Below are 14,318 nucleotides of genomic sequence, written 5' to 3'. Positions count from 1 at the left end.
ACGGCTGTTACTCTGAAACCAGATTATCTTTCAGCCTGTCTGCAACCACATTGAGGATTCAGTCAAAGGTTAAAGTTGTCATCACATTCAACAAAAAGAAGCTTCTGCTCATCTCTATGCATATGAGTCTTCAAGAAAAGAGTGGCAAATAAATTGTCTGGACAGTGTGGAAACTGGAAACCATCTTTGCCAGAAATTTTAGGGGAAAGGTTAACTTTATCCTTATTTAAAAGTTTAAAAGGAGGCTCTGAGATGAAGAATGGACTTGTTAGCCTGGGTCCTGAAGAGGGTCAGGGAATGGAGGTAGGAGGGGAGATAAAAAGAAAAACAAACTGAAGGGAATATCCAAGACCCGCCATGCTTAGGACCCGCTGATGTGATGTCATGAGAATACAAGCACAGAGGAAGTAGGACAGACAACTGGTAGGAACAGATGGTCCTGTAAGAAATGGGATGTTGCCCTTGACAAACCAGTTAAAATGCATGCTTAGACTGGGCCGCTGTCACAGAGGAAAAGGTGGTTGCTTCCTGTAATTCCTGCCTCTTTTTCTCAGCAGCTCTTGGGGTCGAGGTATAAAGCTCTGATATCTGTGAGACAGACCAGAACTGCTTCCTCTGCACTCAGTGTATAGATTCTAAGTGACTTCAGCATTGCTGTGGAATATTTAGGGTATGCAGCCTATTCCCTGTCTTTTCCAAAAAGAGGGAGAAACACTCAAAGAGCAGACCTGGGATGGTCTCTTGTATTTCAGGAGGGAGACTGAAAGACTGCAGCCATGAGCATGTCCTCAGATACGCAGACACCATGGATTGAGCTGGTGACTCTGCTGCATCCAGTCTCCACTACAGAGCTGTCCTTGCCACCAGCTTGCCCTCCTCTACCATCAGAGTGAACTCCTCCCTGGAGTCCTCCAGTTGTTTATCGTTTAAATTTCATGATGTGTTCCCACAGAGTCACAGCAACTTGGTCAAGCTTGCTGGTTGGCAATTCTAAGTTGCAGCCCTCCTCTCAAATAAACTTGACAACCAAACTAGCCCAGTCACTGATTCCATCCCCTTCAGTGTTGATGCCTCTGCCTCTCCCACTCATTAGCTGCCGCCACCACAAAGAGTCTGGGGGCAGGTGAGAGTAGAGATGTTCGAAACCCGTAGAAGGGACATAGTATTTCCTCCCTGCCCATTTCGTCATAGGAAGGAGAAAGAAGGGGTCTGACAAAATGTTTTGATCAGCTTCAGAATCGCTTCATTAATCGGGAGTGGCATTCTGGAGGGCCCTGCTGAAGCCAATATATCCACTAGCTTGTGGGATTTCTCTCTGACTTCTTCCACCTGAGCATTCAACACTTTAAAGCAGTTCTTGGTGAGCCTTGTAATCCCCATTGGTGGTGGTGAATTGTTCACCATCTCTATAGTCTCATATGATGAAGAAGATGATACACCCAGATGCTGAGGCAATGACTGGTCTATCTCTTGTGGTGAAGGAACTGTCTGAGCAACTTCCAGCTGCTCGGTATCAGTCCCGGTATTGCGCGTTGGCCAATGTTGTCTGCAGTGCCAATGGTCTTGGTGCACTCTCATGCAAATCAGCTCACATGGATGAGGGAAAGTCCTAACAGGCGGAGGGACACCCCACAGTGGTGGGGTGGTGGGCCCCATGCTTCTGTAGGCCATTGCCCCTTGCAATGTGTCCACTGCTGGAAGTGCCGCAACCACCATGGATTCTGCCCCAAGGCTCCAACGGAAGGTAAGCTTCCCTTTGGGTATGGGACATAAAAGACCCCACTTCTGAGTCTGATGAAAATGACTCAGAGCCCTGTAACAACAATGGAGCAGGTAAGCCAAATCCAGGAATGGCACTATCAGGGCTATAACAGTGGCTTGCCCCTTCAAAGTACCACCTCTCAGGTACCTGAAGCACAGAGGGCACAGTTACCACAGTCTCTTGTGGAGCTGATGTAGGAACTACAGTCACCAGCACCAGTTGAAACTCTTGCTGTATCACTGTGGACACCAGTACCAAAAGGTTGAGAAGTTCTTTATTGGCTGTGTACACCTCTGATGACGTCGGTACCGGAACTAGGTCTTTAATTTGTTGTCTCTGCAACAGAACTTCAGGGGACAGTCTTGAGGGACCTGGCACAGATTCCGGAGTCAATGAACCCACATTTTTGAGATCAGAGGAACACCCTGGGGAATGCTTCCCCTCAGAGTCTCTCCCTGAGTCTTTACTGATCTCAGTACTGAAGATCTTGCTGAACGGGATCCCTGGAAGATCCATCTCTATTCTTTGGTACCGGAGACATGGAATGAGGTGCCAAAGACATCTCGGATGGCACACCCTGTACTGATGGTGAAGCACTCGGAGTACACTCTGAACCCAATGGCTCTGATGTAGGGCAGAATGCCAACTCCATAAGGAGATATTTAAGTCTCATAGCTCTATCTTTTTTAGAGCAAGGCTTAACTCCTCTACAAAATGTGACATTTGTCACTGACGTGGGACTCCCCAAAACATTTTAGGCAGCTGGCTGTGGGTTGCTGACCAGCATCAGCCTGGCACATTACTGGCAAGACTAAAACCCTGGAGAGCAAGGCATGACTATGGTACCAGTACCAAGATTCAAACTTGGCCCAAAAAGGACCTAAAACTGAAACCTATAACTAACACTAACTAACTACTAGGAACATACAAACTATATTTAAAGAACAAGGGAAATAAACTTGTGATAGATGGTTAGAAATAAACTTGTGATAGATGATTAGAAAACATGCCTTATGGTGACAGAATCAAGGAGGTCAATCTATTTAGCTTAAAAAAAGAGAAGGTTTTGGGTGACTTGATTACAGTTTCAGAGTACCCACATGGGGAACAGATATTTAATAATAGGCTCTTCAAGCTAGCAGAGAAAAGTATAACAGAACCTGATGGCTAGAAGTTGAAGCTGGACAAATTCAGACTGGAAACAAGGCATAAATTTTTAACAGTGGAGTAATTAATCATTGGGACAACCTACTAATGCTCGTGGTGAAGTCTACATCACCAACAATTTTTAAATGAAGATTGGATGTTTTACTAAAAGATACACTCTAGGAATTATTTCAGAGAAGTTCTATGGCCTGTGTTATAGAGGTCAGACTAGATGCTCACAGTAGTCCCTTCTGGCCTTGGAATCAATGAAGTACCTCCTAGGAGGGAGAGAGCAGGAAAGATGGAACATGCATCTGTTCTTTCTTGTGAAGTGAACACATTTGATACACTAATTGAGAGAATATAAACATGGAACCCTATGGTGCCATTTTTACAGAATTACATTTAGGCAAAAATACCATCTGCTTTTATGAGAAACTAAATCCCACCATGTTCCTTCTGCATTTTTTCATCTAGGGTAGCCTACAAGATAGTGAACTAAGAGCGAACCACATGAGCTTCTCCAAAGAGAGGTTAATGAGCTACATTCAGCGGTAAACTTTCCCCTTCCCTCATCTGCCGTGAGCAAAGCCCTCATTAAGAACCACATTATGTAAGGCTAATTCTGTATTCTCCCTCCAATTTGCCATGAGATAAATTGGACTACAGGTAACACTGATGTTTCTCATTCTGCAAGATAACTACTGGGTTCCCCCTTACCTTACAATTTATTACTTCAAATCCTAACATTAACAAACCATTACCAGAGACATAAAAGCAACTATAAGAGCAACACAGGGGGCAGGAGGAAGTTAATTGATGTTGATAATACATAACATTTATGCAGCATTTTTCATTCTGGAGAATCCAAAATTGTGACACTGTTCATCTAAATAGAGCATCATTTAGATTTAGCCACCACTAGGACAGAGGGCAGCAAGTAATCTGTGCACATCATACTGCACAGCAGTTGGAACGGGATTTTGTATTATTTTAAATAAGGACAGCACAGTAATCTTACACGAATTTCTTCAGGGTCCATACAGAATAGACAAGCCTTCATAATAAGAAATAATAATCCCTTCATGTCCTGCCCAAATGATCCTAACAGAAATTGTACGGATCCCAATTTATCCACCACAGAATAATGAAATTCTGAGCCAACCATACCAGGATTTGAAACTGTGATACTAGGGGGTCCAGATAGTTCAAACCAAGGACTTAAATTGCTAAGCATTGCCTTCAACCATTTTCAGATATGGTGCTACACATAAACTGGTGCTTCTGTTATCCCCCTCTGAAAGCCAGGATAAGGGTCCAAAACAAAGGTTTGGTGCTTGTGATTAAAATAAAATCATCAGTGTTTGTGAAGTAGTACAAATTTAGCCTGGAATAAGCTTTCTGGGGTATTGCTTGGGATTTTAATACAATGCAAACTCCAAGTTATAAAGGAAACTCAAAACAATTAAGTTGTTACCACAGCTGCCAATTAAACTCAGTTAACTCACGCAATTAACTCAAAAAAATTAATCGTGATTAATCAGTTTTAATTGCACCGCTCAACAGAATACCAACTGAAATTTAAATATTTTTGATGTTTTTCTACATTACCATACATATTGTATTCTGTGTTGTAATTGAAATCAAAGTGTATATTATTTTTATTATAAATATTTGCACTGTAAAAATGATAAAAGAAACAGCATTTTTCAAGTCACCACACACAAGTACTGTAGTACAATCTCTTTGTTGAGAAAGTGCAACTTACAAATGTAGATTTTTTTTGTTACATAACTGCACTCAAAAACAAAACAATGTAAAACTTCAGTGCCTACAAGTCCACTCAGTCCTATTTCTTGTTCAGCTAATTGCTAAGACAAACAAATTCGTTTACACTTACAGAATATAATGCTGCTCGCTTCTTATATACGTCACCAGAAAGCGAGAACAGGCATTTGCATGGCACTTTTGTAGCCAGCATTGCAAGGTAATTTACATGCCAGATATGTTAAACATTTGTATGCCCCTCCATGCTTCGGCCACCATTCCAGAGGACATGCTTCCATGCTGACGACGCTCATTAAAAAAAAATAATGTGTTAATTAAATTTGTGACTGAACTCCTTGGAGGAGAATTGTATGTCGCCTGGTCTGTTTTACCCACATTCTGCCATATATTTCAGGTTATAGCAGTCTCGGATGATGACCCAGCACATGTTCATTTTAAAAACACTTTGACTGCCGATTTGACAAAACACAAAGAAGGTACCTATGTGAGATTTCTAAAGATAGCCACAGCACTCAACCCAAGGTTTAAAAATCTGAAGTGCCTTCCAAAATCTGAGAGGCATGAGGTGTTGAGCATACTTTCAGAAGCCTTAAAAGAGCAACATTCCAATGTGGAAACTACAAAATCCGAACCACCAAAAAAGAAAATCAACCTTAGAATCATAGAATCATAGAATATCAGGGTTGGAAGGGACCCCAGGTGGTCATCTAGTCCAACCCCCTGCTCCAAGCAGGACCAATTCCCAGTTAAATCATCCCAGCCAGGGCTTTGTCAAGCCTGACCTTAAAAACCTCTAAGGAAGGAGATTCTACCACCTCCCTAGGTAACGCATTCCAGTGTTTCACCACCCTCCTAGTGAAAAAGTTTTTCCTAATATCCAATCTAAACCTCTCCCACTGCAACTTGAGACCATTACTCCTCGTTTTGTCATCTGCTACCATTGAGAACAGTCTAGAGCCATCCTCTTTGGAACCCCCTTTCAGGTAGTTGAAAGCAGCTATCAAATCCCCCCTCATTCTTCTCTTCTGCAGGCTAAACAATCCCAGCTCCCTCAGCCTCTCCTCATAAGTCATGTGTTCCAGTCCCCTAATCATTTTTGTTGCCCTTCGCTGGACTCTCTCCAATTTATCCACATCCTTCTTGAACTGTGGGGCCCAAAACTGGACACAGTACTCCAGATGAGGCCTCACCAATGTCGAATAGAGGGGAACGATCACGTCCCTCGATCTGCTCGCTATGCCCCTACTTATACATCCCAAAATGCCATTGGCCTTCTTGGCAACAACGGCACACTGCTGACTCATATCCAGCTTCTCGTCCACTGTCACCCCTAGGTCCTTTTCCGCAGAACTGCTGCCTAGCCATTCGGTCCCTAGTCTGTAGCTGTGCATTGGGTTCTTCCGTCCTAAGTGCAGGACCCTGCACTTATCCTTATTGAACCTCATCAGATTAACCTTCTGCTGGTGGCATCTGACTCAGATAATGAAAATGAGCATACGTTGATCCACACTGCTTTGGACTGTTATTGAGCAGAACCCATCATCAGCATGGACGCATGCCCCCTAAAATGCTGGTAGAAGCATGAAGGGACATTTGAATCTTTAGCGCATCTGGCACGTAAATATCTTGCGACACCAGCTACAATAGTGCCATGAGAATGCCTGTTCTCACTTTCAGGTGACACTGTAAACAAGAAGCAGGCAGCATTTTCTCCTGATATGTAAACAAACTTATCTGTCTGAGCGATTGGCTGAACAAGAAGTAGGACTCAGTTGACTTGCAGGCGCTAAAATTTTACATTGTTTATTTTTGAATGCAGTTACTTTTGTACATAATTCTACATTTGTAAATTCAACTTTCATGATAAAGAGATTGTACTACAGTACTTCTTTAGGTGAACTGAAAAATACTATGTCTTTGTTTTTTTACAGTGCAAATACTTGTAATCAAAAATAAATATAAAGTGAGCACTGTACACTTTGTATTCTGTATTGTAAATGAAATCTATATATTTGAAAAAGTAGAAAACATCCAAAAATATTTAAATAAATGGTATTCTATTGTTGTTTAACAGTGTGATCAATCAAGATTAATTTTTTTAATCGCTTGACAGCCCTAGTTGTTACCATCAGGGTGGATTTTATTTAAATCAAATTGATTTAAATCATGATTTAAATCACTAGTCAGGAAGACTCACTTTAATCATGGATTTCTACATAAAAGTGCATTCTTGTTGGTTGTTATAACCTTAATACATATTCTTCACAACTCAGAGATAGATGTAGGTTTCATTTTTAGAAGGAACACACTATACATTTTAAAGTGATTTATTTTGAAAAAACTTTTCAGATTAGTTTTACAGCTATATCAGAAAATGAATGATTGGTTGGTTGGTTATTTCATTTACCAAATGTAATTGAAGCAGATATTTATGAAGTCGTTGGGAGGTGAACTATCTCCAATTCAACAGGTTAATCATTAATATTTGGAGGATTTTCTTGCCATGCTGTATTAGGAGGACATCACCAAACAGACATTTAAATTGTTTTATTTAACTAAAACAACGTTATATATTCTGGATTTTTTTCCTTCAACAGCAAACATATAATATTTTAACAAAACAAGCATATGAATTTTTGAATTTAGTTAAACATTCAAGTTTTTTAAATCAGGTTTGTTTTTGTTAAAATTGTTAATGAAATTTTAAAAAAATTAAATCGACTATCTCAGCCATGTCAACATGAGAAACTTAAAATATTGGCTTCTGCAGCTAACTCAGTCGTATTCACCTTCATTTTCCTGTTTGTTCATAATCTGGAAAAGAAAAACAAGCTTTCCTGCTTTTTCAGGTCCCAAACGATTTCTCAATTTGGAATGAATTAGTCCAAAGGAAGAAAATGTTCCCTTCTAGTGAGAGAATGGTATGCTAGATCTCAAATCAATGAAGGCTACACTCAGAAAGAACAAGACTTCTGGAATATGCTGCTCAAACGGTTTCACTTTTGTTTCTACTGGCTGTCCCTTCCTTCTCACATTTATCTCCAGACTTCTTCTCCTTGTCCAGATCTATTCTGCCCCCAACAATCTTCTATTTATTGAACTGTTTGGAACTTTGCACTTTTAGAGACAGGTAAGGGTTGACTCTGTGTACACAAATTTGCAGAGGGACAATAGGGTTGAGGTCTGTTATTTCTCACCTCTATATATTATTTATTTATTTATTTATTTTAAAAAATTTTTGCTGTTAACAAGCATGTTATCTCTGGAGACACAAATCCACAGTTTGAGAACTGCAAAACTAGACTGAGTCCCACTGGGTAGACAGAAAGATTAACCTAAATAATCTGTACAGAAGCCCCTGGAACCTGGTAAGATTGAGTCCCTAGTCTATGAACTATTGGAACTCATTTACAAAACTTGTCTTAAACATTACATGAATATATTGTCTCATACTATAGAATTTGGATTTATAATCCCTATTCCATGATGAGATATCTTTAGATAGGTTTTTTCCCTCAAAAAGCATTTTATTAAAAAAAATCCGATTTAAATAAAAAAAATCCATTTTTTTTTTTTAAATCATTGATTTTTATCCACCCTAATTACCATCCACAAATCAGAAGTCCTAGAGAGACAGAGAACTTGATGGCATTAAATGAAGTCTTGGACATGGTGTTTTCCATTTTTGGAGTCCTAAGGGGGGATAAGTTTGATATTCATAGTAGAAATAAGTTACTAATTGCCAGTTCTCTACTGAATATGAGAATCAGCATTACCTTTGTACTGATAGACAAAGATGCTCCTCATTTGACAGAGGAAAGCTTAACTTGCTAATCCTGACAGCAGGTTAGGCAATAGCATATAAATCAGGGCGAGATTTTGTTCTTACATTGAGAACTGGATGCTAAAACCTGATGCGAGGCTCCCTGTACTAGATGAATATTAAACCACTGTACATGTAATTTACCATATGTTAGTCGCATTCCTCTCTCCTTTACCATGACTCTGAAAATGTACCTTAAAACTGCAAAATTAGATTCCCCTATTTCCTCACTACCTTTTTATTTTCATTTATATTCCTGATGGCAAGCTATTGAATCTCCTTAAGTAGGTCTGAAGCAGTCTTAAGCACAAAGATCTGGGCTTCTGTTGCAATTGTGATGTAAGGATCTCTGCTCTGCTCTCCTTGCTTGATGCTTGTGACCCAGTAGGGAGTTGAAACTAACTGTTTCTCCATCCTGTTGGTGCACAAGAAAGGAACTAGTAAGAACCAGTGTGCTGTGACCATGTGATGTTGCAGTCACAACACATCTTACATGAAGCCTGATTACATTAAGTGGCTTGCAACAGACCTTGTGTTAAGATCAACAGAATCACTCTGGAAGTTTAAAAATATGAAGACATCATTTTCTCTACAACCACCCTTTGGGAACTGTGTTTAGAAACAATAACCTAATGTATTCTTTTTTCTACATTAGTACATGACACCTATCTCCTATAGCTCAGTGTTTGGAAATCAGCAAATCAATACAAACACGGTATTTCCAGGAGAATCAAATATATCCTAAGTAGCTTCATCTTCAAATTATTTTATATCCATCAACTCATTAATACTCAATATCACTAAGACGAAGGTAGGAAAGTATTAGCCCCACTTTACAGATGGGGAAAAAAAGTTCAGTGAGTTGACAGAGGCCAAGACTGAGCTGGTGTTGGACCTACAATAAAAACTATGATGTTTCTGACATCCAGTTCTGCGTTCAGACCACCAAACCATGACTCAAGCTCTTCAGACGTTTAAAAAAAAAAATCAAATTGTGTCACTAACATAGTTAAGACTCTTTCTTTACAAAAGACCTCAGAAAATAAGTATCCAATTTAATTCTTCATTACCTCAATATGGTCATATACATAACAAGACATCACGTCTTAATATAGATCCCGAATGTTATAAATTGAAATTTCCTCCTTTAGGTCCCATTGCTGGCAAGTGAGGGAAACTAACCACCAGTACCATGGATTTCATAGGACGTTATTCTGTCACTTGTCTGGAGATATTTCTGGTTTTAATCATGTAGGTTTTGAATTTTTTTTAAAACATCTTAGTAGTCAAAATGCTTAATTTAAAAAGCAAAGAAGAATAAAATAATCACAAATATGAGTTTAGCAAGTGCTCTGCACTGTTTGTGTTTTCATGGAGTACATCATACACCCATTGTCCAAGAAAAAGACAAACCTGACAACAAATGCTTTTCCAAGACATCAAACCTAAATTGACAGGATTTCCCTTCAAGTTCTGTAATGGTTTAGTTTTACTGAAAGATCAGCAATTTCAACCACATGAGCATCTAGCGTGTGTAACATCACAGGTAGGAGACCCTCATTTCCAGCTGCAAAGCCTCCATTTCCATCTGCTTCATTTGTCCATCAAAAAGGTTTTGCAAATTAAATTCTTCTGTTTTGGAAGGAGCTGTGCTCCTTAAGCATGTGTAACAAGTTCAACAATATCAAGTCAAACTTAGTGCCTTTGAAGGCGAACAGCTGTGTTCTTTACCTGATTATCCTGAAAACTTTAATTCCTATCATAATGAGATTTTTAGTGGCTTTAAGTTACTTAGAGTTTGAATAGTAAGCTTTTTAAAAAAAAAAAAAAAAAAAAAAGCTGTTGAATAAATGTTAATTTTCATGAAAGTGAAGTGTCTAAAGTGGGCTGCTTTTGAGATTCTCCTTAGATTAAAAAAAAGACTCTAGGCAAGAAATAGAGTGGCATACACTCCTCTTCACTCCTCCCTTGACGCAGGTGCTTCCACTGCCATAAAGCCTCTGCTTGTATTTTCAAAAGCAAGCAGAATTTGAACTTCAGAGATGAGCAAGACTGGTAACTACAACAGATACCTGTGTTTACTCTAGCCAGAGACAGGTTTCAGAGTGGTAGCCGTATTCGTCTCTACCAGCAAAAACGAGGAGTCCTTGTGGCATCTTAGAGACTAACAAATGTATCTGGCCATAAGCTCTCGTGGGTTAGAATCCACTCCATCAGATGCATGGAGTGGAAAATACAGGAGCAGGTATAAATACATGAAAAGATGTGAGTTGCCTTACCAAGTGTGAGACGCCACTAGCCTTCAGCCCCCAACTAAAACCTCTCCAGAGCATCATCAAGGATCTACAACCTATCCTGAAGGACAATCCCTCATGCTCATAGACCTTGGGGGACAGGCCAGTCCTCGCTTACAGACAGCCGCCCAACCTGAAGCAAATACTCACCAGCAACTACACACCACACAACAAAAATACTAACCCAGGAACCAAACCCTGCAACAAACCCCCGGTGCCAACTCTGTCTACATATCTATTCAAGGGACACCACCATAGGACCTAACCACATCAGCCACACCATCAGGGGCTCGTTCACCTGCATATCTACCAATGACCTCGCTGTTAAGCTTGACATTACTACAGTAAAAGTTCAGACCAGATTTCTGTTTAAAGCTTGAATCTAAGTGCTCCAATATCCACTCGGTTGCTCAGATTGCCTTGAAATTTGGTGTGCCTTATGGCAGCACGGGATTCTGTTAGGGAACCAAATTTGGGGACATTTGAACAAGGGGCTCCCAAGATACAGCACCTGAAAAAAAATAGCTTTTCTTAACATTAAGAGATTCTGGCACACAAATTTTGCTTGCAGAGAGAGATCAAACAAGTGCTCCATTGCACCAGGGTCTCCAGCATTTGAAGGTTATCCTCACAGAGTGCATGCCACCCACCAGCCCTCTGAGGAAAAATCAAACTAAAGCTTACTTTGAAAATGGTTTTGTTACTCTAGCTGAGTTTGTCAGAAGCCTCTTGCATTGAATGATGAACCAAAGAATTAAACTGTGCATGTGCAGACCGAGGGGCTATTTAGAAAGCTACCTCTTTATAATAAAACCTGGGAATATCACAGTCAAAGTCTAATCCCAGCTCTACCCCAGGCATTGTAAAACTGCAGTTACACTCCAGTGGCTGCATCACTGCAGCTGTGCTGCTGTACCTAATGTCACAGCGCAGAGGCTTCCTCCATCAACAGGAGAGGTTTCTTCCATCCGTGCAGCTAATCCAGCTCTCCGAGAGCTGGTAGCGAGATCAACAGAAAAATTCTTCCACTGACCTACCCACTTCTATATCAGGCGCTAGGTAAACCTAACTAGAGGGCTCAACGTGTTTAATTTTTCACAACCTTGACAAAACTAGGTCAATCTAATTTTTAAGTGATGATCAAACCTGAGTTCACATCCCAACCTAGGACAGGAATCTCAAATTAAAAGCAAGCATATTGTTCCAATCTGCCTCTATCAAGGGGGACTTTTATTATGGGGAAATGTAATCTAAGGACACCAGAATATTCACACTGAAATTATTTTCTGAAAAGAAAATAAACTATAAAAGCAAGTGCTCGCCGGAAGGGGAAGGGGGTTCGCACTGGAAGAGTAAATGGGAATAGGGGGAAGGGGCTGGGGATCAGGTGATGGGAAGGGGAGAGGTGGGACTCTGAGAAGCGGGATACGAGGGATCAGTGTTGGGGGACCAGGGGAGAATAGGGACAGGGGGCACCTGTCAGCCCCACCTTCCCCTCCTGTGTGTGCGCCACGATCTGGGGGACCCGGCCCGGGGGAAAGGGGGGTGATTGGAGAGAAAGGGGACCCAGCATGGGGGGAGGGGGACAGGAGGGGGGACCCTTGGGGAAGGAGGGATGACCGGGAGGGGGGAAAGGGGGACTCGGCCCAGGGGAAAGGGGGGTGGGACTGGGGGCAAGGGGGGATTGGGCCCGGGGAGGAAGGGGGTGACTGGGGGAAAGGGGACCCGGAACGGGAGCGACAGGGGGGAGGGGGACGCCCCTCACGCGCACTCACCCGCCCCGCCATCTCGCCGCTGCTCCCTGCGGACACCAACCAGCGGCCACACGTTAGCGCGTAGGGCGGCCGCGCATGCGCGCTGCAGCCATGCTGCACTGCGTCCGGGGCGGAGCGCCGCCTCCGCAGGTGATTCAGCAGCGTCGCCGAGCGCCCGGCAGAGGGCGGGGCTGCGCGCCCGGGCTCCGCGAGGTGACGTCACCCAGCCGGGCGCTGCTCCCGCCGGGCGGGCCGGGGCCTGGGGGCCGCCCGGGCTCAGGCGGAGGGAGGCAGAATCGGGAGTTGGCGTTTCGGGAAAACGCGGAGGTTTAAAAGCCGCCTCGGGAAGCGGGGGGGGGCCCACACGGGCTGCCGCCCCCGCCCGCGCCACCCGTTCCCTCCCCGCTGGCCCAGCGCGCGGGAGCGGGAGCGGCAGCGGCAGCGGTGCGTGCCAGGGGGCGGCCCGCGCTCGCTGGGCCCGCGCCGGCTCGCGGAGCGAGGGTCTCGTCCAGCACGCTGAGGTAGCCCCGGCGAGCGCGTGGACACTTACCCGCGCTGGCAGTTGCTGCTCCATTCACCGGTTTGCGGGGGCCCTGGGCCAGAGCGAGTGGGGGCCCCGCCCCACCCTTCCGCCCGTGCTCCTGCCAGAGAGCGGGATCAGGCCGCGGGGCAGGTGCAGTGGGACAAGCCCCAACGCCCTGACCCTGCTGCCCGGCAGGAACACCGCCTGGGTGGAGTGGGTCAGGGCAAGGGGGCACCCATTTTTCTGGGCCCCCCAATTGGCCGGGGCTAATCCACCACTGCATCTTGGATCCGGGATTTGGGTTCCATTGACTCGACTTGCTTGCATCAGAAGCCCTGGGATCCAAGCTTTAAAGACTGGTTTCCGAGCAGCAGCCGTGTTAGTCTGTGTCCGCCAAAAGGAAAGGAGGACTGGTGGCACCTTAGAGACTAACATACTTATTTGAGCGTAAGCTTTCATGAGCTACAGCTCACTTCATCGGATGCATGCAAACTTTAAAGACTGTCAGGGACAGTGTCTAAACCTGCGTGGCCCAGCCAGCTGAGAGCATGTGGGATTCATAGAATATCAGGGTTGGAAGGGACCTCAGGAGGTCATCGAGTCCAACCCCCTGCTCAAAGCAGGACCAATTCCCAGTTAAATCATCCCAGCCAGGGCTTTGTCAGGCCTGACCTTAAAAACCTCTAAGGAAGGAGATTCTACCACCTCCCTAGGCAACGCATTCCAGTGTTTCACCACCCTCCTAGTGAAAAAGTTTTTCCTAATATCCAACCTAACCCTCTCCTCCCCCCCGCCAACTGCAACTTGAGACCATTACTGGAAATATATGCAGAAGCAAAAAGCCATTTTGACATCCGTCACAGAAGGGATGATAGGGTACAGCACCCTTTAGCCTATTAAAGCTGGGTCTTCTTGACCTGAAAGGCAAGAGCTAATGGAAACTTGATGTCAGTAACAAACTGCTGAGGCAAAAATTACAACTTTCTAAAATTAAGTTTTAGTCACTAGAAAGTGTGTTTTGTTTGTAACCAGACCTGTCTTCTGTTCTTCCTTAGTATCATGTAAATCTCTGAACTTGGTTAATAAACTTATTTTTGTTTATGTTTGGGTGTGTGACTCCACAGATAAACCAATGGGCTCGTGTGTGTTGTGTCTCTTTGGAGGCAGTGAACTTGGTCATTTAGGGGCGTGTCCCAGTCAGAGGCATGGGAGTGCGGGTTTGAGTTTC

The 14,318-nt window shown here is 43.3% G+C and overlaps 1 protein-coding gene across 3 annotated transcripts in view; it reads right to left on the bottom strand.

The window, feature by feature from the left end:
* Positions 1-14,088, bottom strand: part of NSF (N-ethylmaleimide sensitive factor, vesicle fusing ATPase) — a 187,014-nt gene extending 172,926 nt beyond the window's left edge. Inside the window, exon 1 of one of the 3 annotated variants that reach the window (XM_084615992.1) lies at positions 13,118-14,088. In XM_084615992.1, coding sequence (XP_084472118.1) covers positions 13,118-13,141 — 24 coding nt within the window. In that variant the 5' untranslated portion in view covers positions 13,142-14,088. Of the gene's footprint in view, positions 1-12,588; positions 12,738-13,117 lie in introns of those variants that run through there. The other 2 variants (XM_084615991.1, XM_084615993.1) reach the window with 2 other exon arrangements.
* Positions 14,089-14,318: the final 230 nt, after the last annotated feature.

This window comes from Lepidochelys olivacea (genome assembly GCF_965140295.1).
Source record: "Lepidochelys olivacea isolate rLepOli2 genome assembly, chromosome: 27".
Lineage (NCBI taxonomy): Eukaryota > Metazoa > Chordata > Testudines > Cheloniidae > Lepidochelys > Lepidochelys olivacea.
The sequence above is the reverse complement of the archived record's forward strand: the minus strand, read 5'-3'. Positions and strand labels throughout refer to the sequence as shown.